Source organism: Manis javanica, chromosome 4, assembly GCF_040802235.1.
Source record: "Manis javanica isolate MJ-LG chromosome 4, MJ_LKY, whole genome shotgun sequence".
In the NCBI taxonomy this organism is placed as follows: Eukaryota; Metazoa; Chordata; class Mammalia; order Pholidota; family Manidae; genus Manis; species Manis javanica.
The window spans coordinates 53,616,198-53,643,598 of NC_133159.1; the positions used below are offsets into that span (position 1 = coordinate 53,616,198).

The following is a 27,401-nucleotide window of genomic DNA, read 5'->3' on the forward strand; positions in this document are numbered from 1 at the left end:
CCCCACTCCCAGCACTTTAAAGATGTCATTCCACTGTCTCTGGCTTTCATCCTTTCTTGGAAAATTTGCTGTCAGTCTTATTGTTGCTATTTGATATTGTATCATTCTTCTTTGGCTACTTTTAAGAGTTTTCTTTAAATATTTGATTTTCTGCAGTTTTTCTAAGTGTGATTTTTCTTTGTCTTTATCCTGCTTTGGAGTTTTTCAGCCCTTTTGAGTCTGTGTAGCTTGATGATGTAATTCTAATTTTCTGCCATTATCTTTTCATGTATTTATGCTCTATTCTCTCCTCTCTCTTTGGGATTTTAATTGCTTTTATGTTAGAAGTTTTACCCTGTTCTCTGTATTCCTTGCTTTATTATCTGTACTCTTACCCTATACTTCCCTTTTTCAGTGTGATTATTTTTTGCTCTTAGCTCTAGCTAGCTCTCTTTGCTGTGTCTAATTTATTAGTATACAATCTGTTAATTTCTTAACTTCATTTTGTATTTTTCAGTTTTATAATTTTTACTAGATTATTTAAAAATATATTCTTCATTTTGTCATCTAGTTCCTCAAATATATTAATTGCAGTCATTTTAAAGACCACGTCTAATAACTCCAATGTATGGGTCACTTGTGAGTCTGTTTTTATTTTCTGTTTTTCTACTTGGTCCTCTTACTTCAAATGTATGGAAATTTTTTATTAAATGTCCAACATTGTGTATGAAGAAGCTCTGGATGATGTTGTCTCCCTAATGAGAGTACTTACCCTATTCTTTAACCACAGTGGAAAGAAGGTCACCTCATTCCAATCAAGCATTCTGTCTAGTTAAGTCTGTTTTGCAGACGTACAAGATTTGACCTACCTCTGGGTTTCCGCAATCCTAGGCTCCCAGCAATACTCCGAGATTGAGAATTTGAGATGTTTCCCTTAGCAGGTTTTAAATTCCGGTTTTTGTCTTAGTACTGTGAGTCCACCAAAAGCTCTACTCTGCAGAAAAAGTTCATCCTGCTTTTCATCTCCTTTCTCCTTGGCTTCTGAATCCCTTGCCTGTCAGTTCAGTTAGCAGTACTTCAAGGAGAGAGCTCCTGTCAGGCTCATTTCTCTGAGCTCCTCTAGGATGTGCCTTTTTAATCCTGAATTCCACTTTGGTTTCTCAAGCCCCATAGGAGTATCTAAAGTTGTATATTTGTCTCTACCTCTTAGCAGCTTATCTCTGCCTGGCTTTTCACCTTCTTACCCCATGCCAAGAATCAGCAAATACCCAAGAGGGAAGATTGACTTTCAGAAAGTTGGGCTTACCTCTGTGAGCCTCCTATCTCTCCAAGATCTGGGTCCTCAAATCCTGTCTGATTAATAGCCCTCCTATTACTTCAGACAGATCTTTATGGATTTCATCTGGCTTTTCTTAATTGCCCTCCGCAGAACTGTTGTCTGCTACATTCCACTCTGGAAGTTATAGCTGAAAGTTGAACCAGACCATGATTATTTTTTTAAAAACGTGAACTATATTTAAAAGTAAAAACAGCAGAGCAAACAAACAAGTATCAGTGACATTTTAAACATCATGTATGTGTAATAAAATTTATGCAGTTGATATCTAGTTACTGTTTCTGCTCATTAAAAGCTTGTCTGTATCTTCTTTTCCTATATTTTCTCTGAAGGGTTACACATTTGTGCTGTTTTGTTCTAGTGAATATGTATACTAAAAGACTTTTTCACCTTCCTGAGTTTGGTCCTTCATTCAAATGTTTAACACTTTTGTGATTTTATGATTTGGAATTGTCAACTCTCACCTCCCAAATTCAAATGATTATAACGTTTACAAAATAAATTTTTCAGAAGGTAAGAAAGTGGCAGCACGGGTGAAATAGGTGAAGGAAATTAAGAGGTACACACTTCCAGTTATAAAATAAATAAGTCATGGGATATAAAGTACACCATAGGGAATATAGTCAATAATATTGTAATAACTTTGTGTGGTGACAGAAGGTAACTATGCTTATCATGGTGAACATTTTGTATATAACTGTCACATCATTGTGTTGTACACCTGAAATGAATATAATATTGTATGTCAACTATACTTCAGTTAAAAAAACAGTAATTTGAATGATTGAGTTACAAAAAGTTTTAGAAAACTTGATTCAAACCTTTTACTGTAGCTGAGTAGGTATTTCTTTATCCAACATCCTTTCTAGGATGCAGGGTTATGTATAGTGCTGGTTGTACCATGAACTTCATCTCACTACCCAAGTCCTCAGACTCTGCGATGCAAGTTCAGTTCATTCACTTTTTCATCTCCTATTTTTTGAGCACTTATGAACTAGCGCTCCTCCTTCCTTCTCCAACACACATTAGGGCAGTGCTGGGAATTAGGTCAGGGCAATAATTTGCTCTACTCAGATGTGACATAAAACTGAAGAGTTACCTAGTGATAGGTGCATTACCCAATTGTGGAAATATTTTTCATGTTTTGCCAAATTATCTATTAAAATCAAACAAACAAGGAATTATTTTTCAGTCTTTTTAGATATGTTTCTGTTTTCCAATGCTGGTAATGTTCTGTTACTTGATCTGGCTGCTGTTTTCTTAGGTAAATTCAGTTTGTGAAAATTCATTGAGCTGAACACCTCATTTGATTTTCAGTATATCTGTTGCATTTCAATAAAAAAAATTTTAAGTAATGCTTTACCATTAAATGCAAAAAAAAAAAAATGTGCCAAGGACAAAAGAGCCTACGAACTACTGATCAGGTTCATCCTCCAATCCTTAAAATAATTAGTGTTGAGGGAACTGAAGCTTTGAAAAGGTAAATTACTTGAGGTTTGGTGGGGTGTCTCATATAACAGGAACTGACACCCCGGCCTTCTGACTCTTGGTTCTATCTTAATTTTCTAACTGGTTTATCAAGAAATGGCTTAAGGAAAAATCCAGCATGTACTTACATTGGAGCTGGATGGCACTCTCCGAACCCTGAATGCATCTTGCATGAGTCAGCACTTAACTCCCTACTCTTTTTCTGTCCTCTTCAGCCTCTTCCCTGGTCCTTTAAAAGCAGACCCGTTGATCTCATGCAAACTTGGTGGTGGTTATTTTATCACCTAAAAATCATTTGACTATATATGCTTACATAAAAGGGTAATTCATGCCTGTGAAATCTAACAAGAGCCCAGCACAAGGTACATTTGTTCCCCTCTCTAAGCCATTTTTATAGTTTGTGCTATGTGCTTAAATTTAGAATACTTTTCCAAACTGGGGATGGGGGTAATGGCACAGAAGTTGAACCCAGCTGTTGACTCCTGCTGCTGTGAAATAAATGGGAAAATCTGAGAACCAGTGTTAAAAGGAGGCTCTCAACAGAGGCGGTTGAGGGGGAGGGGATTTGCCCTAATTGGGGTGGAAGAGCAGTAAGGAGAAAGAAACTGGGCAGTATCTCCTCTCTCCCTCCTGCTCCAACAAGACCCAGCCTACTGAGGACATGGTGAAGTTTTATTTACACACACATGCATACACACAGATATACATACATAAGCACACAGGCATACACACATATGCTGACACATACATTTTGGAATCGATAGCAAGTCATTAAGTCATCCTGGATTCATTTTATTTTCTCAAAGCCTAGATTTTGAGTTCCCATTATGCTTCTGGAGTATATTTACCTTCCTACTTGCCTGACTCTGTTCTCCTCTTTCAAATAGTAGCTTCCTCTGGAAGGTTTTCTCTGACTTCAGTTCTCTCCCCATGCCCCGCCTAGTAACAGACTTCCAGAGCATCCTGTGTTTTCCCTTTCAGGTCATTTCCCATACTTGAATTAATAGATTAAATTCTGGCACATCATTGGCCCTCAATACCTACTGTAAAGTGGAGGAATGGTAGAGGGGGAAGGAAAGAGAGAGGGAAGGACGGAGAGAGGGAAAAGAAAACCTAAAGAGCAAGCTGTGTTCGGATCCCTCCTCAGAGACTAACAAGGTGGGCAAGTTCCGGTCAGTTTCTTTCTGAGTCTTTTGGGCCTTGATTGTTCTCAACTCTGAAATAGTCTGCATGTCACAATGGCACATCTGGGGGTGGCCTGTAGTCTGTCCCTACAATATCTGTATATTTGCATTACCTTGTTGAGATAATACTGTCTTTTTTTTCCACATGACTGCCCACATGTTTTCCACATTTCTGCAACATACTGCTATGTTCACATTTCATAATAATGACCAGTTGCTCAGTTATTAAAAGATCTAGAAAGTAACTCTCTAATAATTTAAGCTCTACTTTTTAACAGGACAGTGTTTATGATTTAGGAAGATCATTCAAATCCCAGGATAAGTAAATGATAAGCCAATGTATAAATTGGTTTTCTTGCTTGCTTGCTTTCTCTCTCCCTCCCTCTCTCTCTCTCTTTCTTCCTCTCTCTCTCTCTCTCTTCTCTCTCTCTCTCTTTCCTTCTTTCTTTTTAGATAAACTTTCTTGTTTATTGTAGTGAATCAAAGGATTATTTTAGACCTTTAAAGAGATGAGGAAACCAGGTGGAATGAATACTCCGTTGTCCTGTTGTCCTGGAATTAGAAAGGCCTGAAATGTTCCTACTTCCAGTGTTGTTGGGTAGCTGCATCTGGGAGGTTTCTTCCTGAGCACCAGGTGAAACCTCACCCTGGATAGAGGAGATTTCTTGACTTGAACAGGTTGGATGAGTGTAGGTAAGGAAGGAATTCATTAAAGTGAGAGTAGCAGTGAATGGCAGCAGCCCTGAAAGCAGCAGGGAGCAAGTGAGAATAGAGGGAGGAAAGGGAAGTTCATTGAGCTCCTGCTCAGCATAGGGCAAATCTCTTGCCAACTCCTAAAGCCAGGGTCACCTGGCATCCAGTGCATGCTTGAATCTGCACGGTGTGGGTACTAAGGCCCTAGTACCCCAAGATTTGGGGGAGCTGTGGAGCACCTGATGGGGTAAGATTATGTTCTGAGAACTTCCCAAAGGAAAGAAAGGAGATTTTCAGGCAGGTTGCTAAAGATCATGATCATACAGCTGCAGTCCTGTCCAGGTCATCCAGGTGATGGGAACTTTGCAAGCCCAAGTCAGAGATACTAGGAGCCCTTCCCTACTTGTCTGGAGTAGAACAGACAGAGAAGACTTGTGCTTAAGTCCAGGAAATTGAATGAAATAGCAAAGTAACAAAGACACCACTGGAAGGGTGCAGAGACAAAATGAAATAAATTGAGCAGTGAGAAGGCTTTATTTAAGGCAAAGTACAAACTTGAAGAAAGAGGAGTACAGGCAACCTCAGAGACAATGTTTGCTTAAAGGCTTAGCATTCTGTCTTAAGGATTTCAAGGATGAGGTAAAGGGTGGGGGTGGGGGGCTTTAGGCTTGAAATGTGGTCTCATGATGTCAATCTCCAGTGAGAGACATTATGTCAACATCTGTAATCTGTCCTCTAGATATTCAGGAAGATAAACTTAACACAAGGAATTTATTGATTCTGTTCTTCTCCAAACTAGTGGTTACCCTCAAGCAGTGGGGACATATCATTTAGGACTGCTTGTCCTGCCCTCAGATAGGGGTGGTTGTTGGCTGATTACCATAAAATATGTTAGGAATCTTACTTCCTAACCCCCGGGTTTTTTAAAGGAATCTTAGCCTTAAGATGGAGTCCCTCCTGTTCTTATTATACTCTCTCTCTCTTAGCATTTTTCTTCATAGGCAGGAAAAAGTAATGATGATGCCTGCCCCATGTCCCTGCCCTACCTCAACAGTCCAGTCACTGGGGCAGCTTGACTCGGTCATTCATGTTGTGTTCTCAATTTCTCCATCTGTAAAAATGAGAGACGTGGGTTTTATTAAAGAGGTTTCCAAAGTGGGCTTTTTTGAGTACTGGAGTTCTTTGGAGATGTTTTGTCTTATCGAGTAAGATTTTCTCTAAGAAAAGAATTACATGGCTTAAAAAAAATTAAACTGAAACTTTTCTAATGAAATTCCAGTATGCTTTTTTCTTTTTTTTAAATTGAGATATAATCGACATACCATAAAATTCATCCCTTTAAAGTATACAATTAAGTGGCTTTTAGTATATTCACAAGGCTGTGCAACCATCACTGCTATCTAATTACATAATATTTTTATCACCCAAAAAGAAACCTGGTGCCCATTAGTAGTCACTCCCTTTTAACCCTTTCCCCTCAGCTTCTGGGAACTTACTAATTCACTTTCTGCGTCTATGGATCTGTCTTTTCTGTACATTTCACATAAATGGAATAATATAATATGTGGTCTTTTGTGTCTGACTTGTTTTATTTTTTATTATAATATTTTCAGGGTTTAGCCATGTAGCATAAGTACCTCATTCCTTTCTATTTAAGCCTTTTAGGACTTTTTTTTTCCAAGCTTGGAGAAAAAGTTGGTCAGACTGTTAGGTATTAGAGGAAGTCCCATAGTAGCAGAGTGTTTTATCTGCAGTGTTCACTGAGATGCAAAACAATTTCAGTATTTCAGGCTTTTAAATAAAAGGTTCTATTTAGTGCATGTGAAAAACCAAAGTTCTTTCCCTTCCCCTTAAGGCAAGGAGTGAAAATACCCATTGGCCAATTTTGTTTTCCTTTGGACCTTGTGGACTCTTCCATTACTGGGAATATAAGAAGTGCTCCTCCCCAATTCCCTCTTCGGTCAATGAAAATTTGCTCTTTGTTAAGATACTTTTCACAAAGTATATTCCCCGAAGTCTTCTCTGCACTGTCACCTAAATGAGAGGCTCTGGCCTGATCATATGCATTATACGCTCTGCCAGCACTGTCGTCAGTCATGGGCTGAAAGGTGCTTAGGAAATAATCCTTACCTCCTCCTGGTGTTCCCAACTATTTTCCCTTCTCTAAACCCCTGTAGCTCTTCCTCACCCACCTTACAGTGTTTACTGTGCTGTATTTTAGGTTTGGGATGTAGGGGTATCTGATCCAGGTCTCAGCACTATGCCTATCACAAACATGATGCCCAGGGCATCCCACAACCCAAGCCACTTGGGAAACCAGTGAATATCTCCTTCATCTTGTTTGCTAAATGTAGACAGCCACAACAGAAATGATGGGAGGAATGTGTTCATCTTGATGTAACTCTAGTGAGGTGATGCATATAATTTAAAATCTTACATAGAGAAAGTAGGTTCTTAATACATTTAAAACCAGTAAAATTGCTTACTTACTTTTACTATCTGCTAACATTATGTTAAGTGCTTAGCATATATTGTCCCTTTTAAAACTAGCAATAATCCCAAGAGGTCGTTATTAATATGCCCATTTTCTTGATGAAGGCATTGAGGATCAGAACCATGAAATAATCTACTGAAAATCAGACAATTAGTAGGCAGTGTATCCAGGATTCTGACAGATTTCTTTTACCCCTAACTTAAGTTCTCTATGCTATTTTGTCTCTTTAGGTCAAAGCAGAAAACAGAAACTGTCACAATGTGAGAATGCCCACCCAAAAAATGTTTTGAAAGCTATTTGTTATTTCTGGCTCATATGATACACATAAATCAATAAGTGATGGAATGAATGAGTGAGTAGAAGTTAAAGTGAATGGAAGGTTGGGGTAGATTGGAAGTACTGTATGTTTCCTTTTATTAATTTTATCTTTTTTAGTCTTTGAGTAACAGACTCAGTTTATTAGCTTCATAGATTGAATGAAGAATAAATACTTCCCCATCTGCCTGCCTCTTTTTGCTCTGCCTTTTAATTTAAGAGCATGGCAGCCCATCCCATGAAGTGCTGGGAAAATGCTGGAGGTCTTAGCATTCAGGATGTCAACATTTATTTTTATACCTCAGCCTTAAATTCTGCTTGGTGTTCTGTCCAGTAAGCTTCTTGATACTCTCTCCACAGAGTAAACCTCTAGTTTACTTCTGGGGCTGGGGTATGGCACCTGCCCAGCTGCATGGGGATCTAATTGCCCCCACCTCTTACTGCATCACTCAGAGGTGGGTGTACTGTCAAATCCAGAGTCCTTAGGGAATTCTATGTTATAACTCAGCTTGATAGCTTAGGTTTCAGCTTCCTTGATTCCATTTTTATCTTCCAAATATGTTGCGAGTTTCCTCTGAATTCCTAAGAAAGGCTTAAAAAGTTTGAAGGAAAACAAAATCAGGAAGCTTACCTCTAACATGAGAAATTTATAACTAATGTCAGTACTGTGAAAAGGTCAAGTTGGCAATATATAAAAATAAACAACATCACACAAATAGGGCATATTTGGAATTGTCTCAAACTCTGGCCTCAGAATTCTTCATATTGATTTATGACTATGCTTCTGCCCTGAAAATATTGAATTTTTAAGCAAACTGCTAAATTAAGTATATGGAAAAGTACACACAACTTTTAAGTGTACAGATTGATTAATTTCTCCAAATCAAGCAACAGGACATTGCTAGGAAACCAGAAACCATCTTGTACTCACTACCCATCCTCCTACCTCTGCTAAGAGTAATTACTAAGCTGAGATCTAATGCTGTAGATTAGTTTTGCTTGTTTTTAAATTTTGTATAAATGGATGATTCAGCATATAATCTTTTATGCACTTTTGGTGCACATCTGTATGTATTTTGATTGGTTATACACAGTACTAAGAGTGAAATTACTAGGTCATATCATGTATGTACATTAAGCTTTTAGTAGATATTGCCAAACAGTTTTACAAAGTGATTGTACTAAGTATTATACTCCCATCAGTAGTATATGAGATTTCTAGTAGCTCCACATCTTTACCAACATTTGATACTGTCTTTTAAATTTTAACATTTCTGGTTGGTGTGTAGTGATCTATCATTATGGTTTTAATTTGAATTTCCATAATGAATCTGAGGTCAAACAGAAGTTTATTGGATATAGTTTTTTGTGAAAGTCCTGATTATGACTTCTACCAGATTTTCTACTGGGTTGTCTACCCTTTTCTTACTGATTTGCAGATTTCTTTTGTTTTATGTATTCTGAATGTGAATCCTTTGGAAAAAATCTCACACTTGACTTTTACTCTCTTAATGGTATCTTTTGATATAGTACATTAAATGTACTACTTAAAAGTGTCTTTAATGTAGTACACTTTATTAACTTTAGCTTTATAGTAATTACATTTTGGGTCCTGTTTAAGAAATATTTGCTTACCCCAATGTCGTGAAGATATTTCTTCTAAAAGGTTTATTACTTTAGAATATTGATTTAAAAAAATTTTAAATGCATTTGTTCACATGTCAGCCTGATCTGTTGAAAACAGTTAAACATTAAATAAGTTTAAATAATGACTTTGCCACAAACTCCCTACCTGTGTGATCTTTGACAAGGCAAATTAGCATTCTGAACTTAATTTCCTCAACTCTAAATGGGAATAATAATATCCACTTAAAAATACTGTGAGCATCACAGCTATGTCAATGAAAACTATTGTTAAAATGTCAGCTGTTATAAAAGACATTTTTGGGACAACTGATGATATTCGAATATGGAGATACTAGACTGTTACAGGCTGAGTTTGTTCTCCTTGATCCTTGTCCCCACCAAAACACAGAATTGAGAGGCAGAGACACATTAGTGAAGCAGAGTGAAAATTTTATTTGAATACACTCCAAGGGAGGAGTGGGCCAGAGTCAAGGTAGACAAAGGTCCCTATCTTTCAGGGGAGGATTTATTTATCATGTCCTAACTGGGAGGGGCCTCTTTGATTGATAAGGTGAGGTCATTTGATTGAAAGTTCTATTATACACCCATTCCTTTTGGTGAGCATGTCTTTTCCCAAAATGTACACAGAAAAGCCTACAGGGGGGGTGGGGGGTGGTAGGAGCAAAACAGCAATTTTATTTTAATGAGATTATGATGAGGTGTGGTTTGGGTGGTTCTTAGTTTTATTCTATTGCACCTGTGGTTATGATCTGTTTGGGACCGGTCTGGCCTGGTCCGGATAGGCAAGAAGTTATCTCCCTGCAAGACCCTTGTTGTCTTCAAGTGGGACCTCCTACCTGGATGGTTTTTTCCTTGAACCTTATATTCTCCTTCCCTGGCTGCTCATGTTTATCTTTCTACCTAACATGATGACATTAGAAATTATTATTAATTTTGTGACTGTGTAGGAGAATGTCCTTATTGGGAGATGTATGATGAAGAATGGAGAGGTAAGGTAATAAATATGTCTCAATTCATTTGCAGTAAGTTAAGCAAAAAGAAAAAAGCCCTTAAGTATCTGGATTAAGAATACTGGTAAAATGTTTTCAGTTGTTGAATCTAGGTATTAGGTGTGTTGGTACTGTGAAATTCAACTGTTTGCAATGTGTGAATTTTCATTATAAAATGTTCAGGAAAAGTTAGCTATTAATGCAGTTATAGCACTTTATTATTTAGCATTTTTACCAAAGAAAAGGGTGCATCAGGACTTAATTACACGGATTTTCAGTGACTTGGCTTGTTCTGTCTGGGAAAGGAGATTAAAATGAATTAAGAAAAATGAACTATAGCATTGCATGCTTGAATGGGATAAAGCAGTTATTTCCATAAAAATAAAGTCATTGCTCTGAATATAAGGAAGGAAAGGGTGTGGAAGGTACTAAATCCCCATTAAGCTACTTTACTAGATGCTGTAAATGTTATCAACTTTAATGTATAAAGCAACACTATGACATAGGTAATATTAGAAAATTTCAATATGTTTATGTAGCTTGACTAACACAGCAACTGGATGTTAGGGTCAGAATTTGAACCCAGATCTATGTTTTGTCTCTCTCCTTTTTTCCCTCCTTCCCTTTCTTCTTTACAAAGGAAGCTGGTTTTGTTTTTTAAATGAATGTTATATTTTTCATTGCCAAAACTCTGAAAAACCTATATTTATCAATTAGGTTTGCTGCATAAAGAACTACCCTAAAACTTATGACTTAAGACAATATACATTTATTCAGCTCACAATTATTTTGGCCAGTGGGTGGGCCCTGCTGGCAGTTCTTCTCATCTGGATCAAGCTTGGCCATTGTCAGTGTGGCTCACTCACATGTCTAGGATGCCTGGGTCAGATCCTGCATGTGGTCTCCCATCCTATGGCAGACTGGTATAGGGTCATTGTTCTAGGAAAGAAGGGAAGCCAGGAGAGCAAGCTGAAGTCCGCAGGGCCAGTTGGGGTAGGCTCGAAGCTGGAGCAATGTCACTTCCCCTCTGTCTTAGTCTATGCCACAGATTGGATGGCTTAAACAGCAGACATTTACTCCTTATAGTTCTGGAGGCTGGGAAGTCTGAGATCAAGTACCAATAGATTCAGTTCCTATTGAAGGCCTTCTTCCTGGCATCAAGAAGGCTACCTTCTTGCTTGTCCTCATATGACAGTGAAAGAGAGCTCTGGTACCTCTTCCTTTACTTATAAGGATATTAGTCCCCTCGTGACCTCATCTATACCTAATTACCTCCCAGAGTCCCCACCTCCAAATACCATTACATTAGGGCTTAGGGTTACAACATATGAATTTGCAGGGGAGGTAAATGTTCAGTCCATAATACCCTCTATTCAAAGCAAGTTACAAGGCCAGCTCAGATTCAAGGAGTGAGGAAGTAAACTCTTATTAAGTGAGGGGAAATGTGAAGTAATATAGCAAAATGGCATGGATGGCAAGGTGTGGAGGTGGGAAGTGGTGAGTGAATGATTGTAGCTTTATTTGTAAACAATCTTCCAGAACATACAAAAGTAAATGTTCTTTAAATCATTCCTAATATCACTGTCAAGAGATAATAAAGTGTACTTCCTTCTATTGTTTTGTCTATATATATAGTTTTTTAGAAGAATATGATTCACATTTTAGAATTAGTCTGTTAATTTCCCTTAAAATTATGTTATAGTTATTCTCAGGTATTAAATATTCCTCGACAATGTGGTTTACTCCATGACTCAAAGGAAACCAACATAAGTTGCTATGTTCCAGGCACTATGCTAAGTATTTCAGACATTTATCTTGACTAAAAAACAAGTTTTTTATTAGGTTGCAGGACTCACAACTAGTTTTCAGGATCCTCTGGCAGCATCCTGAAAGGGATCTGGCAGATAGCTTTGGTCTCTCACGAGATAGGTATAGTGGCAACTTGCCCTGCTTCTACTACAGATGAAATCAGATAGTTATTTTTCAAAAATTAAAGTGCTGCACACTGAGATATTTACTGATGAAATGATACAGATTTTGGAACCTCCTTTAAAGTAGTTAGGGGTTTATATATATAAAGCACGCATGGCTGTGAATTGGTAATTGATACTGAATGATGGGTATAATGGGGTCCATTGTATAATTTTCTCTACTTCTGTATATGTTTCAAAATTTCCATAATTTAAAATAAAAGGATAAAAATAAAATAAAGATGGCTTGACTTATTACCCAAGTTTCTTACTTTTAGCATAAATAGAGAGACTTTTTCATTTGGCCATATTGAAATAAATAGACTCAGAACCACTGTGTCATAAGCACTGACACTTGGCTTTAGTTCTATATCAACTTTGATGGCTTAGAATGTTGCAGACTGCATTAAGATTATATGGATAGATCAAAGAAAGAGAATTATAGTCAAAGGAAGGGGCAGCTCTTCTGGGGATTTCATTGGTGACATAGGCAGGGCTCTGCAGCTCTGAGATAGGTCTGCCCAGAAAGGCAGTCTCTGGATACCAGTTTGAGGTGGGGAAGATTATTAACTTTGGAGTCAGGCATAATAGACTCAACTATATATCAGTTAAGGACAATGACAAGAAATAACAAAATATGTGACATTCATTGAACTCTCACTGTAAGCCAGGCACTGTGCTCAGCAATTTATGTACTTTGTATCCTGCAATTCTAATAGCTGCCCTATTTAGATGCTACATTTTATTGATGAGGAAACTGAGCATGTGGCAAGTCCAAGACATGAAAGAAGACTAGAGAAATATATTCTTTATCCTGTATGGCCCTGTGCCCAGCTAAAGATTAGCATAGAAGATGGAGAGGAATATTAGGGATCAATAACAATCACTCCTTAGCCCATGCTCAGCTGTGTTTCAGAGCTGTGGTCTTTATGGGTATGAAATGGCAATGGTAATACTCCTCAAAAGACCTTTCACATTTAAATGGGTAAAATAAGAAAAATCTGGGCCCTTAATTTAGCACTCAGGGAGTGCTAGTTCCTTCATCCAGTTCCATGTGCTTATGTGGGTAGCAGCGGTTTGGTGCCCTGGAGACTCTGCCTCTAGACCTGACACTCCAGGTGTTGGCTCTCCCTGTGTCTGGGCCATACTGCCTTCTCATCTCCATCATATAGGATTTGCCACATGCTCTAGGTTTCAGAGCCTTTAGGCACAAAGGTGTTACCTAGAATAAACATCTACATTTTGAGTATCTTGAGCATAAAAATTGCATATTATGATCTCAGGACCAAACATGGGAATATCCAGGATTTAGGGAAACTATTGCTTCAGTGTAGATTTGCACCTGACTGTGGGGAACTATTTACCTCACAGAATTTTCAGTCTGTTTTCCCTAATATGGAGAGCAACTAAACACAGGCCAGTTTATGGTATAGCCTATCAGTATCTTTCCATTTGAGAAGATGAAAGTTCCCTGTTTGTAAGATGATGGATGAAGGAGATAGGGGCTTCCATGAGCTACTCTTGAAAGGGTAATGTAGGTATAACATTATGGACCTGAGTATGTCCTTAAAAAGTCAAGGGTAAATTGAACGTTAGAAAATGGAACTGTGTTCTAAGTAAGCTTACCAAGAAAATCCATGGTGAATTTTTCTGTAAGCTAAAGATGGCCTTCCAAACAATTGTCTGCATTTTCATTCAGTTAGCAGATACTTACTGAGCACCGTGGTGGGCCTGGCAAAATGGGGTGAATATTGTCTTTACCTGCCAGAGTTACTTAAAATATGTGATTATAAATATACAAATAATATTCTCAGGTTAACCTTAGATTAAATAATAGTAACATTTGTTACATCAATTTCTTAACATGCAACCTTGAAGCATCTTAAAATTGAAAGTATGTCATGTGTGTTATACTTCATCAATAGTGTATTTTTCTTACTGCTGTGATATAAAATGGATGATTTATTAGATTTGATGAGATGCAGTATTTGAGCAGGGCTTTAGTGTGTATTCCATGGTTTCATGTACTTTATTTCATTTAATTCTTCCTAGGAAAGAGGACAAAGTAGTCTCCTCAACTTTATAGAAAGGGAATATGTCGTAAACAGATTATAGAAAACTTGCATGTGGCATATCCAGAACTCAAACTCAAAGTTGTATTTTTTCTTTCAAAGCTGGTGGTTTTTTCACCATGACTTGGTGTCTTTTTACTCAATATACACATATATTTATACACATATACATGTGTGAACACTATAGAGGCCAATCTTCTTTTAAAGTGAGGAGCTTACTTTTGTTTACTTCTAGTGACTTAAAACTAGGCCAAATAATAGCCAATAATCACTTTTCAGGAGCATGATTACAAAAAGTTTGCCTATTGGGAAACCACATTAAAGGAAAACTTAGGTTTCATTGAGCAGAGCCTACCGTGTGGGCAGTCAAGCAGGAGTAACTTCTGTAAGATGCCCAAACCATTTTTCACTGGCCACACTTAGGTTGGACACAAGGAATGACCCAAATGTCCTCCAGCTTTCACGTGGACCACTGGAATTGCCTCTTCACACTGGGGCAGTGACCAAAGCATTAAAAAGACAGGAGTTTGAATCCTAACTGACAACTAACTGTGTGATCTTGGGCAAATTACTTATTCTCTCCAAGTTTGATTTAAAATAGGAATAACACCTTTGCAGATTGCTGGGAAGGTGAGATACCTAACATATGGTAAGTCATCAATGGTAGTTATTTTTTTATTACTACTTAAGTTTCTAGGAGGCAAAGGTTTCAGGGTATTGAATTATTTTAAAAAATATGCCCTGTCTGGAAAACTTGTTCTCTCTTCTGGGAGACTCAGCACACACATTAGGCACTAGGAAAAAGCCTCATTTCTAAGGAATATTGTAGGTGTAGTTGATTTTCTTCCATTAAATACCAGCTCACTCAGTTTTTCCAGTGTACTTCTTCATATCTCTTCTGTATTGCTCTATGTGTAACTTTGACAGCTGCCACTGTTTGTTGTATGTGTTCTATAGCAAAACCTTAATCAACTGAGACTTAGCAAATGGAAAACTTACAATGGTCATGGTTTTCCCCTCTGGGCTTCATTTGGAGGAGAAAGAGGGAAATGACAACTAAAATTTTAAGAAGGATAGGAATATTTGAGAGCTAGAGTGAATTCTGTAATGCAACACCTTCAATTTTATTTCTAAGAGAAGGGAATGATTAGGAAGCTCCCTGCACTAATTAATAATAGTCAGGAGAGGATTCCCAGTCCATTGCTGTTTTTTCTGGATGGTGGCATGAAGATGTGGCTTTGGTATCTGTCTTGGTGCTGTTACTCCTCCAGCTTTTGCCACTACAGGTTGCAAATTCAAAAGCCTGCAAGTGCTGGCTAACAGAGGAATGAGTGGGGCATGCTGAGTCTCCTTCAATGAGAAGTGGTGGGGAACTGTGGCACTCAAACTGGAACCTGTGTCCCTTCTCTGAAGGCATCTAAGTGAAAAAAAAAATTTTTTTTTAAGTACAGGGCAAACAAAACATGTCTGGGGCCAGATATGGCCTATTGGCCCCCAGCTTGAGTGTGTTGTACCATCTATATCCTCAGGCCTCATTCAATAAGGAGATAATCTGAATTATGTATGTGAGGCATGTTGCCAAATAAGTTTCAATACTAGTCATTGATTCATTATTAGTTAGGACAGAAAGTGGAAGAAGTGCATTTTAGGAACCTGATCATAATACGTTTTGCAACAGAGAGAACAGAAGGTCAGCCCTCATTTACTTCCAGAATTCCTTGTTGTCCGATTATCCAAGTGAATACAGATGTCACAGTGCTTAGGGCATTCACAATTGGGAACTATAGGACCTCTCAGTACTGGAGGTTCTGCCATACATAGATAGTCAAACGTTTATAACTGGGACCTACAGTGAGAAATGCATTATTAGCAGAAACACACACTCACCACACAAAGTCAAAATAGTATTTCAAAAAACAATATTTTACCATGTGCCAAAAACTGATATTTTCTGATCTATTTTATTTTTATTAAAATAATGTTCATTAATTGCTAGTTTATTTTATAATCCACTAGTAAACTGCAACATGTAGTTTAGAAAAAAATCATGAGACTAGGTGATACTAGTACATTTTAATTTATTCACTAATTTATTAATTCAGTTGATATTTACTCTAATGAGTATGACATGCTCTTCTGGGTATCATGGGGGATACAGACATGAGCAAAACATGGATTTTTGTCCTTAAGGAATCCAAAATCTACTAGGAAAGACATGCATGGAAACACTAAAACCTCAAGGCAGAACAGTCACTTCACAGTATATGTTATGCTTTAAAATTATAATACATTATAATGACAATAAATATCTTAAGTAGGCAGAGCAGATTTTAGCCTAATTTTACAGATAGGAAATTGTGTTTTGGAAAAAAGTGACTTATCCATGTAAAAATAGTAGAACAACAATAGTGAAAGCAGATAGCATTCATTAAGCACTTACTAGGTGCTAGGTACTGATATAATTCCTAGTACAGCCATTTTCTGATGGTACTACTACGAAGCTCATTTTACAGAGGAGAAAAGTAAGGCAGAGAGGCTAAGTAAGTAACCTGCCCAAGGTCATAAAGCTGAGTCCTTGGAACTAGGATTCAATTCTAGGAATATGTTTCCACAATCTCAATCTTGACAAATGTATTACAGTTTCTGGAAATAAAAAAACACAGATCATAATCCCAGATAGGCATATACTCATCTTCACTTAAAACCACCATAAAAGTAGTGTGACATCATAGTGATGAGAGAGCATTTTGGGGGGGAGAGGATGGGAGGAAGAGAGCCGGCTCCTGGACATTCCTCAGTGTGGATAATCTTCACCAGTTTAATAAAAGTGACTGAAGTGAGCAATGTGAGAGGCAGAGGGAAAGAAAGCTCTCCCCCAAAGATGATATCTAATCCTTTGGCTCTACCCAACATGTGATGTCACATTCTTGAGTAAAAGCAATTATGGAGCAATATTAATCCTACAAAAACAGGAGAGTTTGGCTCTAAATGTTCACCTTGGATTTTGCCAGTAGCCACCTCTTTTCCTTAAGCACAAGTACTCATTCGGAATCACAGAGACAAGTTTCCATTAGCATAGTCCTGGAAAAAAGAATACTTAACCTTTATTGAGTTCCTCCCGTGGGGAGGCACTGAGGCACTGCCAGGCACTGAGGATAGAGCTGTATCCAAGCCAGACCAATAATAGTAATAATGGAGAATATTTGTTACATACTCATTCTATATTTGTTAGATACTAACTGAATTCTTACTTCAACTATATAATGATGGTTCTTTTATGCTCTATTTTATATAGTAGAAAAGTGAGATCTTCATGGGTAAGTGAACTATTTATGAATTTGATTTTTAGGACAATAAAGAGAATTTTAGTGTTGAAATTTGTGTATAGTCCAATTTAACCCCCAAACTAGTGTTCAGGCTGTTGTGAATTAATCTAGTTTCTGTATCTTCCTGCTTTAATTTGTTCTTCATATCCTTAATTTTGTAGGGTTATTAGTAGCTATTCTGCTTGATTTTATTTATGTTATATTAAGTATAAAGAATAAAAAATTAAATGGTCCCTATAGCCCATTAATGTTTTTCTTTAAATCTGCAAACTGGGGAGATAGATATCCAAAAATACAAAGGCATATGTTTCATCTATACTTTCTTCCAGTAGTATGTCTGCAACTCTTATAACAGTTGAACAAAAATAACTGAGTGCTTGTTTTGAAAATAATAATTTAACTTTTCAAAAGTGGTCTTTTCTAAATTGTCTTAATCCAGTGATTATAAATCCAGAATTTGTCAAGGCACATGATGGACACTAGTTATTTATTCTCCTTGGGGGTCAGTAATGAATTAAGAGAGAAGGAAACATACAGGAAAAGATTATTTAAAATGTTATTGGGAAAGATTTACTTACTAGATTCTACAGAGTATTACTTAAGTCCAATAACTAAGATAGCTCAACCTGATGGATTTGGAAAATTGAAAGTATACAATTTATGTTTAAAATTTTATTAGTTTTAACTGCCACCACTCAAGTCATTTGATCTTTTTGTAAATGAGCATTAACCATGACTTGTGATTCACAGGTCAGACCACACCTTCATCAGATAATGCAGTTAGGAAAACAACTGATCAGGGAAGTTAGGTTTTCCCAGAGGGACTGGAGGGATTTTTAGAAGACAGCATTCTTGGCCTCTACTGATTCGTCTTCCTTCAAGAATTTGCGTTTGAGTGATCCTTGAACAGGAAGTGTCTCTGAATCCAATTAGTTTATTTCATATAGACCTATGTAGAACTAGAGCTTCCAGAAAACTCTGGGTCCCAAATGATTTGGACTGAAACCTCTTTGATGCTACGGTTTGCTTTTGTGTTCTTAAGTGATCAAAATACTAACAGTAAGGAGCCAAAAGCTATGAAGGTGGGAAGGAGGTAAGGTTGGCTTTGTGAATGGGCTTAGGCAAATTTACATGCGTGCATTTTTTTCTTGTTTTGGTGATGAAACTGTCAAATGGCTTTTGAAAAGCTCCTCACTTAGTCATTCCAAATCCTAAATAAGGAAAAGGATCGTTTGTTTACTCAAGATTTCACCTGGTCTTCACCTGAAATGATAAGAATGAGACCTACTTCTGCAATCTTACTATTTCAGGTGAAAATGAGCATTTGGTAAATGTATTTTTTCACAGAGTTAGATCTAGGTTTTGGAAGAATTGAAACTTTACAATGTTGGGGTCCTCTTTAAGAAAGAGAATACAAAATAACGAATATAAAATTAGGTACACAGTCTTGAAGGGGGCTTCTGAAAGGGCCCTCACCCGTTAAGCTTCATTAACTTCTGATAAATTCTCGTCTAATAATGACTGACTGCTTTCTTTACCCAGAATTATCAAAGAAAAAAGGGAGGGGCTAGAGAATGGGAAGAAAATCCTTGTTTAGATGGCTTCCCAACCGTCCCCTCAAGCCAGCTGAGTGGTATAGTCCTTTCTCTAGGTCCCAAGGCAAATGATGTCAGAACTGAAACTGCACCTGATTCAACCTTGCCTCTCCCCTTCACCCCTCACACACAAACACGCCAATTACTTCACTCAACAGTTACTAAGTAGTTATATCTACTCACTAGGTGGAATGGACCCTAAGTGCCTCCTGGCGTTAGAATAAGCCAGTTCTCTGGTATCTCACTTAGGGATCGTCCCCGTTCTGGGAAATGTGCAAAATACTGCTGTTTCTTTCTGCCCTAGCATTAACATGCGTTCTTTTTCTGTTCAGCTGAGTTAGAAGTCAGTCCTTCAGGACGGTAACCGTTGGAGTAGCTTTAACTTGCCGAAGCTTTCAGCAAATTAGGTTAAGTTATACGAAATGGGCTTGTCTGGATTTTACCAAGAGACTCCCTGGTCCCCAAAGCTCACCGGACAGACACCCAAGCCCTTTCTTCTTTACCTCACGGGCGAAAACACCCTCTACCCGGGTCGTAGTAGTCCCCGCCCCCTCCCACCACGCCCCATTTTCCGCCTTCAGGCCTCTGCGAATCTCCCCTCCCTCGCTCGCTATTTCTTCCCTCCCCGTGGGCCAGCCGCGCTTGGAGCTGCCCTGCTGCGCGGCGGGGCGACGCGGCGACACCTACAGGATTGCTTCCGGGCACTCCTCAGCCGGAGGGTGGCTGGCCGGCGGCCCGGAGCTCGGCAGGGCCGGCAGCTCCGCGGCGGCGGCACCGGGGACGCGCGCGCCCGCCGCCGCCGCCCTCCTTCCCTCCCTCCCTCCCTCGCTCTGGGCACCCCGAGCCGCGCTCTACCCAGGGCGGTGGCTTCGCCGCGCCCCGAGAAGCTCCTCTCCGGTCGCCGCTTCCTATTTCCCTCCTCTTTACGTCATGTCGGGCAGCTGACTTTTTTTTTTTTCCTCCTTTTTTACATTCAAAAAAATTCCTCCTTTAGCCCTTTCCACCTTTCACCTCCCGTTTCGTCTCCCAGGTTGATTTTTCCCCCTCATCTTTGGGCTTGCCCATGAGCCTCCTCGGGAACTACCGGAAAAAGACCAGCAGCGATGGTTATGAATCCTTGCAGCTGGTGGACAGTAACCGGGACTTAAGTGCGGGGAGCGGCGGGGGTGGCGGCAAGCAGAGAGTGAATGCCGGGGCGGCGGCGGCAGCGCGGAGTCCCGCCCAGCAGCCTCAGGACCGCGCCAGCACCACGGACAGCTCAGGTAGCGCGGCTGGCGGGGAGCGCCCGGCTGAACTCCGCGCGGCCCTCCAGCTGCGGCCCGGCCCGCCAGCCCGCGGCTCCCACCCCGGCCCTGGACTTGGGGAGGCCGGGATGCCGGCGACGGCATCTAATACTACCGGGTGTCGCGTCTCTAATATCTCTAGTTCAGCAAGCTGGGAAACGTTAGATCAGTCCGGAGGCCCAGTGACCGTAACGAGCGCCTCCTAATCTGGCTAGCTGCTGAACACACCATCTGGGGGCGGGGAGGGAGGGGAGGAAAAAGGGAGCCGAGGGGTGGACGGGAGCGGGGCGGGGGTGGCGGCGGCACGAGGAGCGGCTGGGAAGGAGGGCCGGGAGAGGCAGCTGCTTTCACTACCCAGCTGGATGAGGGGGAGAGGTGAAGGAGCAAGTGCGTTATTGTTTTTGCAGCTTGCGGACGGTATTTATTCCAATTATTATTCTCGTAATGCTGATGTTATGTGCAATTCTGTAAAGCTCTGCTTCTCAACTCTGCTGCCTGCTAGCGTTAATGCTTTTACCTGTCTTGGGCAATACCTGGGATCTAGAGCCCTTTTACACAGCTTTTATGATTTGCACAATGAACTATTTCATCTGTTGTTGGCTTTGATCTCATTTATCTTTTTTACCTTTTGCATTGAGTGTATTTCATAAACCTTTGCATGCAGGAAGTGGGAATGCCTCTAGACTTTGTATCTGGGCTTGCAACTGTCTTTTGTATTTTAGCAAGTTGGAGTTCTCTCTTGAAAATTTTTTTTAGTGATTTGCCTAGCAAAACAGCCATTCAATATACTCATGTATTAGTATAGCTGTGTCCTTACCTTTTCAAGGAATCAGGATCAGAGGATTGTTTAGATGGAGGTCAATTTATAATTGAAGTGCTCAGTGGTTTGTTCTACACCGGTAACTTTAATATTGGACAGCAGAGAAAAGATTCATCTTGGTTGTTTGGAAAGTAATGAAATCAAACTGAATTTAATTCCCCGTACTTTGCAAACAGATACTTGTTTCTTTTAACCATGTAGTGGCTCTCCTGGGCTACTATTTTCTATTTTCCTTATCTCATAAATGTGATGTAGTATTGTCCACAGATATTCAAGTATCCTAGCCTGAAAACAAATTTTATCCATACAAGCTGTTATTGAAGTTAAATAAGGTATTGGTGGAATGTTCTCTCAGGACCATTTTAAATTAAAGCTAAAATTATTCCCAAAGGACTGATGGTTTCAAGGACTTTGGTATTGATGTTGTATTTGGTTATTGGATTTATGATTTTCCAAGTCTGTCATATATAAAAACCCAAACCATCTTTTAACTGGATAGAATCTCCTTAAATCTCAAAAAGAAAGATTCATATACTCCAAATGATACCACCATAATCATTTCGGGAATAGAGTAGGCTTGTAAACAAATAACTGAAATGAAAATGAACTGTTTCCAAATGAGTGTGGAGAAACCCTACTTCAGGGAAATGAAAGAAATATGAAATTTTGTGTATTTTTCACTTCTCATGGGGACTTTCATTTTAAGAATTAGAATTTGTTTTTAAAGTATGTTACATTCTAGAATAAATTCAGCATATATTTCTGGAGCCTAGTAGATGCCAGGCACCTTGCTATGCACTGTGGGGAATATAGTACATAATGAATGAGACATTCCTGGCCTCTAGAGGGCTGTCATTTAGTAGGGTAGTAATTCAAATACAGAGCACCCTATGGTAAATTCTGGATTTTTGAGGATCGTCTTTTTCACTAAACCTGACTCAATAGATTCAAAGAAGAATAAATTGTGTTGATAAACTGTTATAACAGGAAAGCATTTTTTATTAAGAATATTGTTCTCTAAAGCACTATTGCTAGGAGTTAATTCTTTAACTTGAACAACTAGCACTCTATGAAGAAGTGTCAGGGATTCCCCCCTCCCCCCATCCATTCCACTTTGTGGCTTTGTTGTAGTAATGCCATGTATCTTATAACTGTTTTGATGCATATTGGCAATTAAGAATGCAATTCAGGAGGATGCTGTTTGTTTGGTTTGAATGAGGGATTAGGCCCTGAGAGTGGAGTTTCTTTTAGTGGGTAGCAAGTTTCATTTACTAGTGCAACTATATCTGTCTTGTCTAATTATAGTTCTTCTAAGATTCTCAAAGAATGGCTTCTTGCAGTATAAATATATCCATTTGTTTAGGACACTTAATTAAACTCATAGATCATTTCTAAAGCAGCAGTAATCAGCTCATTTATTCAACTGATTGTACTATAACATGCTGGATAGGAGAGGTAATTCATAGGGCTTTTGCTCTAACAGACATGTTTATGAATGGAAAAAATATGCCAAGATCCATCTAGAAAATTTAAAACTTACTTTTAATAGTACCCTACATTTGTGTAGCTATTTATGATACAACGCTTTGCACACTTATTTCATTGCCCCAGAATTCCGTTATGCAGGATACTTGTGATCAAACCTCTGCCCTACTGTTACTAGCTGTAAAGTCTAGAAAAATTTTAAGCCTGTTCCCTGTTTTTAAAAGGAGAATTAAAAAAGATCTATGTTTTTACCATAGATCTTCAGTTTGAGGCTTAAAACAACATGAGAATACATTTGCAATTTTTCTTTACTTTGCCCTTCCAGTCAGATGAGGAAATTTATTCTTAGAGATTGTAGGATACTTGTTCAAGGTAAAATAGCTACTAGTGATAGCAAGATCTGGGTCTCTGATTCCAAGGTCTAAGTTTTCCCACACTGAACTATACCATCTTTGTGTATAGGCATAATATCGACTGTTGAAATGGAGACAATATTATCTACTTTGATTTCCCTGTGTTTTTAAATGAAAAGGCAGATGTTCGGAGAAGTGTAAAGACTTTCTAAGTCAACAGACTCTCAAGTGGTAGATTCCAGAGCAGCCCCCCAACTTGATGTGTTCTGCAGAGTTCCCTGCCTCCTGTGGCTAACTTTCTCTTCATTTGAATTATTCCCTAGGAAGACTGTCATTCACAGGTCATCCTCTCAAATCTCAAATGGCACTGCAGCATTAGCTCAGAAACCCCATATTTTTTTTACATGCATTTCACCTTCACAAAAAATAGAACCCAAAAAAGTAGAACTCCTAATTTTGAGTCACTAAAGTGTTCCAACATTAGGCTTTACTTACCAAGTTGATAATGACAAGCCATAAAACAGTACTCCAAGTAAAATCTTTCCACCTTTTAATGGAATTTAGAAGTATAAAGATAATGAAGAATGCTAAAATACTTTCCTGTTCAGTTTGAATCTGATTGGAAGCAAAAATTATCTTTAACAATTACTGTTCTAGATAGTATTTAAACACAGCTTCCATATTTTGATGTGGGCTTTAACATTATGAAACACTTTTTGGATAACTTCATACTTTATTGAAATATTATATGCATATAAGTACTAATATTTCTTATTTAGGAATACCTGCCCATTTATGGGGCTTGTAGGTTGAAGGCAAAATTGATTTATCCAACTTTTTTAATATGTGGTTAAAGTTTGAATCTTTCTGGGTAATTATTTCAGGATGCAATTCTGTCAAATTTCAAACTCTGGGAGATTGCCAGGTTTCATAGACTTAGAAGGGGAATCCCTTGAATGAAGCCTCTGAAAGCCATGAGCCCAGGATGTAAGGGCCGTCACCACCTTCTTAGGCAGTTCCTTTGGATTGTTCTTATCAGTATAGAGTTCTTTCTTTTATTTAGGCCTTTCAGCCCTCTGGAGACAAAATAAACCCAGTCCTTCATCCACATGGCGACACTTTGAAAATTAGACAACAGATCTTGTTTTTTCCTCTTAGCTCAGTTCTGTTCTGGGCTAATCAAAGTTGGTTCTTCACCTTAAAAAAAAAAAAATATATATATATATATATATATATATATTGATTTCTATATAATTATCCTAAACTTTGAGGAACAGCTATTTATTTTTTATGTAACAAGGTATTTAATCAATTTTTATTATAAAAATTTCCATGCCCTTGTTTAAAAAAGAAAGTTTGTTTACAGAAAGGAATAAAATGAAAAATATAAAAATGTACCTTCTCTCCTCCCTGATTCTTTAGGCCCTTGCCTCAGAGATAATCCCTATTGAAAGAGTATGTGTGTGTGTGTGTGTGTGTGTATATATGATTAAAATTGTAATAAACACAAATTTAAGGTTTTAACCATTTGTTTATATTCATTGTACAATAATGCTTAGTGATAAAAATAGCTACAATCTAGTGATTACAATTCAGGCATTATGCTAAACACCATATATATGTTCTCTTATTTAACCCTCATAAGAATTCTTTAAGGTAGATGATAATTATTTTCCTCTTACAGTTGAATAAACTGGGCACAGAGCACAGAAAGGTTAAGCAAGTTTCTTTAGGTTATACAGGCTGTTCTCATTCTGTACAGTATTGAATAAATTGCTCTAGGGAAATGCCCATAAGATTGCAAGTGAAAAATTTGATGGTGAATGTTTCTATTTGTTTCTTCCTGGGAAGTAAGGAGAAATAGGAGTGTCTGAGATAACTGAAATGAGTACAGTTGTTTTTCACTTTGAGTCTTTTGAAGTAAGACTCATCTCTCTCTTGGCTTAAATATAACACAAAGAGTTTTAAAATGATGGAAATGAAGGAGACAGATAAAAAGCAATATTGAATAAGACTGATTAAATCATAATATGACACTGAGAGAACAATATAATTGGTGCAGCTTTATAAATTTATGGAACAATATCTTGTCAATGAAAATGAGTCCTCACTACTGTCAGGATAAAGTCCAGAGTATTTTTATGTGGATATTAGAAGCCCATCATGGTACCTCTGCAAGCCAGCCCAGTAGAACTTCTTGTTCCTTCTCCACTGGCCAGTCCACCTCCCTCCTCCTCCATCTCTATGCTTCTGTATACACAGTTCCCTTGGCTTCCATAGCCATCTACATGTCCACTTTTTCAGATTACCTCCTACTTATTCTGCAGGACTTGTCTTCACTATCCTTACTCTACAGGGTGCATGAGATGGCCATTCTCCATGCTTCCCCAGCCTGTCACAACTCTTACCACATTGAGTTGTGATATGTTGCCTGGCCTTTCTCTCCCTCTAGACTGTAAGTAAAGTTCAGAGCAAGGCTCTGTCTTGCTCACCTTTGTATTCTTGTCACTGCTTGGCATTTATTAGAAACCTGATAAATACTTGTTGAATGAATGTAAGCAGGAATGGATTTTGAATTTTAAAAAGAACATTTATAGTGAAATATGCCCATCCAAACCTAAAAATAAGCATACAGCTAGATTTGAACAGAAATGAAGCTAGACTTGAAAGAAATGAAATTGTTGGCAGAAAGCTAGACCAATTCAATAATGAGCACTTTTCATATGCTAGGACAATAGAGGGGAAAGAAAAGTGATTGATATATAGCCCCAGATGCCCAAGAATTTTCTAATGTGCAAAAGTAAAGAACTAATGAGCTCACCAAAAGACTGCTTTTTTTTACAAAAAAATTCAATCTATTGTATGATTCTTCATCAAGGTAACTTTTTCAGCAGGTCATTAAATATGTACATTTAAAAAACTAAAAAGAGATGACATTTATCTGTTGATCTGTGTGATTCTTCATTAGTACCACAAAGTTTGAATCTTAGTATTTTCAGGTTTTATATTAAATATTCTTTGGCCATCTGCAGCTGTGTGTAAGCTTTATGGTGACTTACTGCTTTTTATAACCTATACTCACCATCTTGGACTCCTATGAGAAAGACTGTATCATTTTGAGGTGGATTGAAGAATCCTGAAGTTTAGATTATGCATTTCCTTGTTGGCAAAACTTATAACTCAAGAAAAAACTAAATTATAGTTATTGTATATTAAACAACTCTTGAAATTTACTTGGAAGCTTTTGACAGAGCAGCTCAATGTCTGAAGAAAAAGTCCCTCATGGTCCAAGGAATTAGGAAATTTCATGACTTATGCCAGGAGATCTGGCGATTTCCACTAACTTTAATTGCTTTACCTGACATGTCACAAGCCATAGTCTAGACCCCAAATATTTTTTACTTCAATAATACATCAAGGCATAATTTTAAAAAGTACTAGAAATAGAAATTAAAATTCAGCTGTGTGTGGTGTGAACAATGCAAGTAACCCCACCAAGGAAGCAATCCGATGTCCCAGTGCCTTCTGCGCCATGTTGAGTTTGCACTTGCAGGGTATTACTTTCAGCATGTTGCAGCGTAGTACTCTACCTGGGGGCTGGCAGGTTTGTTTGGCATATGGTGTAAGCCACTTCCTGATTTTAGAAATGCTATGCTGTTAAAGAAGCACATGGTAGAATTGGAGTTTTTTGGTAAAAGTCAGGGTGAAGAAGTGGTGTAATAATAGTCACAGAAAGCGGATGGGTGTGCAGAAGGAGGAGCCATAATTTCAACCTGGAGGACTAGGTAAGGCCACAGAGGAAGTGCTGTTTGAACCAGAAGTCAGTAAGTGGAGAAAGGAAGGAGTATTGTTTGAGGCTGAGGGCTAAAGCTCAGTGGCATTGCTGTGCATGGTGTGTTTGAGAAAATTGCACTTAGGCCTGGAAGCTAGAACCCATACAGGTGTGAAGTGCTGTACTGGATGGCTCTGGGAAGATGGATTGAACCCAGATCAAGGTCAGCCTGCTGGGGAAGTTGGACTTTATTTTGCAGGAATTGGGAGGGGGCTGAAGGTTTGAGAGCTGGTGCAAGGCAGGGCCAACTTATTCAACAGTCATAGTGCCTAGGGACCGCCATCATTTTAAGTCCCTCAAAAATGTTTTAACTTTAATTTCTTTCAAAAACCAGAATAAAACAAATGAGTATCACAGTAAGGAATTCATCTTTATACCAATGCAGCAAAAAAAATTTATAATGTGTTTAAACAGAGGAATGAGCACATGAAGACAGAAGTGCCCAGGGCCCACAAGGGTCCTCCTGCAGCCCCAGGGAGAAAAACGTAGTGTGCAGATACTGGTGTAATTTGTAGCTGTGTAAAGACTGGAGCCCGTCTG

The 27,401-nt window shown here is 38.4% G+C and overlaps 1 protein-coding gene across 3 annotated transcripts in view; it reads left to right on the top strand.

The window, feature by feature from the left end:
* Positions 1-27,401, top strand: part of DNAJC6 (DnaJ heat shock protein family (Hsp40) member C6) — a 127,531-nt gene that overhangs the window by 13,703 nt on the left and 86,427 nt on the right. Inside the window, exon 1 of one of the 3 annotated variants that reach the window (XM_037024385.2) lies at positions 19,911-20,350. The exons of the other annotated variants lie outside the window; for them this stretch is intronic. Coding sequence (XP_036880280.1) covers positions 20,152-20,350 — 199 coding nt within the window. The 5' untranslated portion in view covers positions 19,911-20,151. Of the gene's footprint in view, positions 1-19,910; positions 20,351-27,401 lie in introns of those variants that run through there. 3 annotated transcript variants of the gene reach the window in all.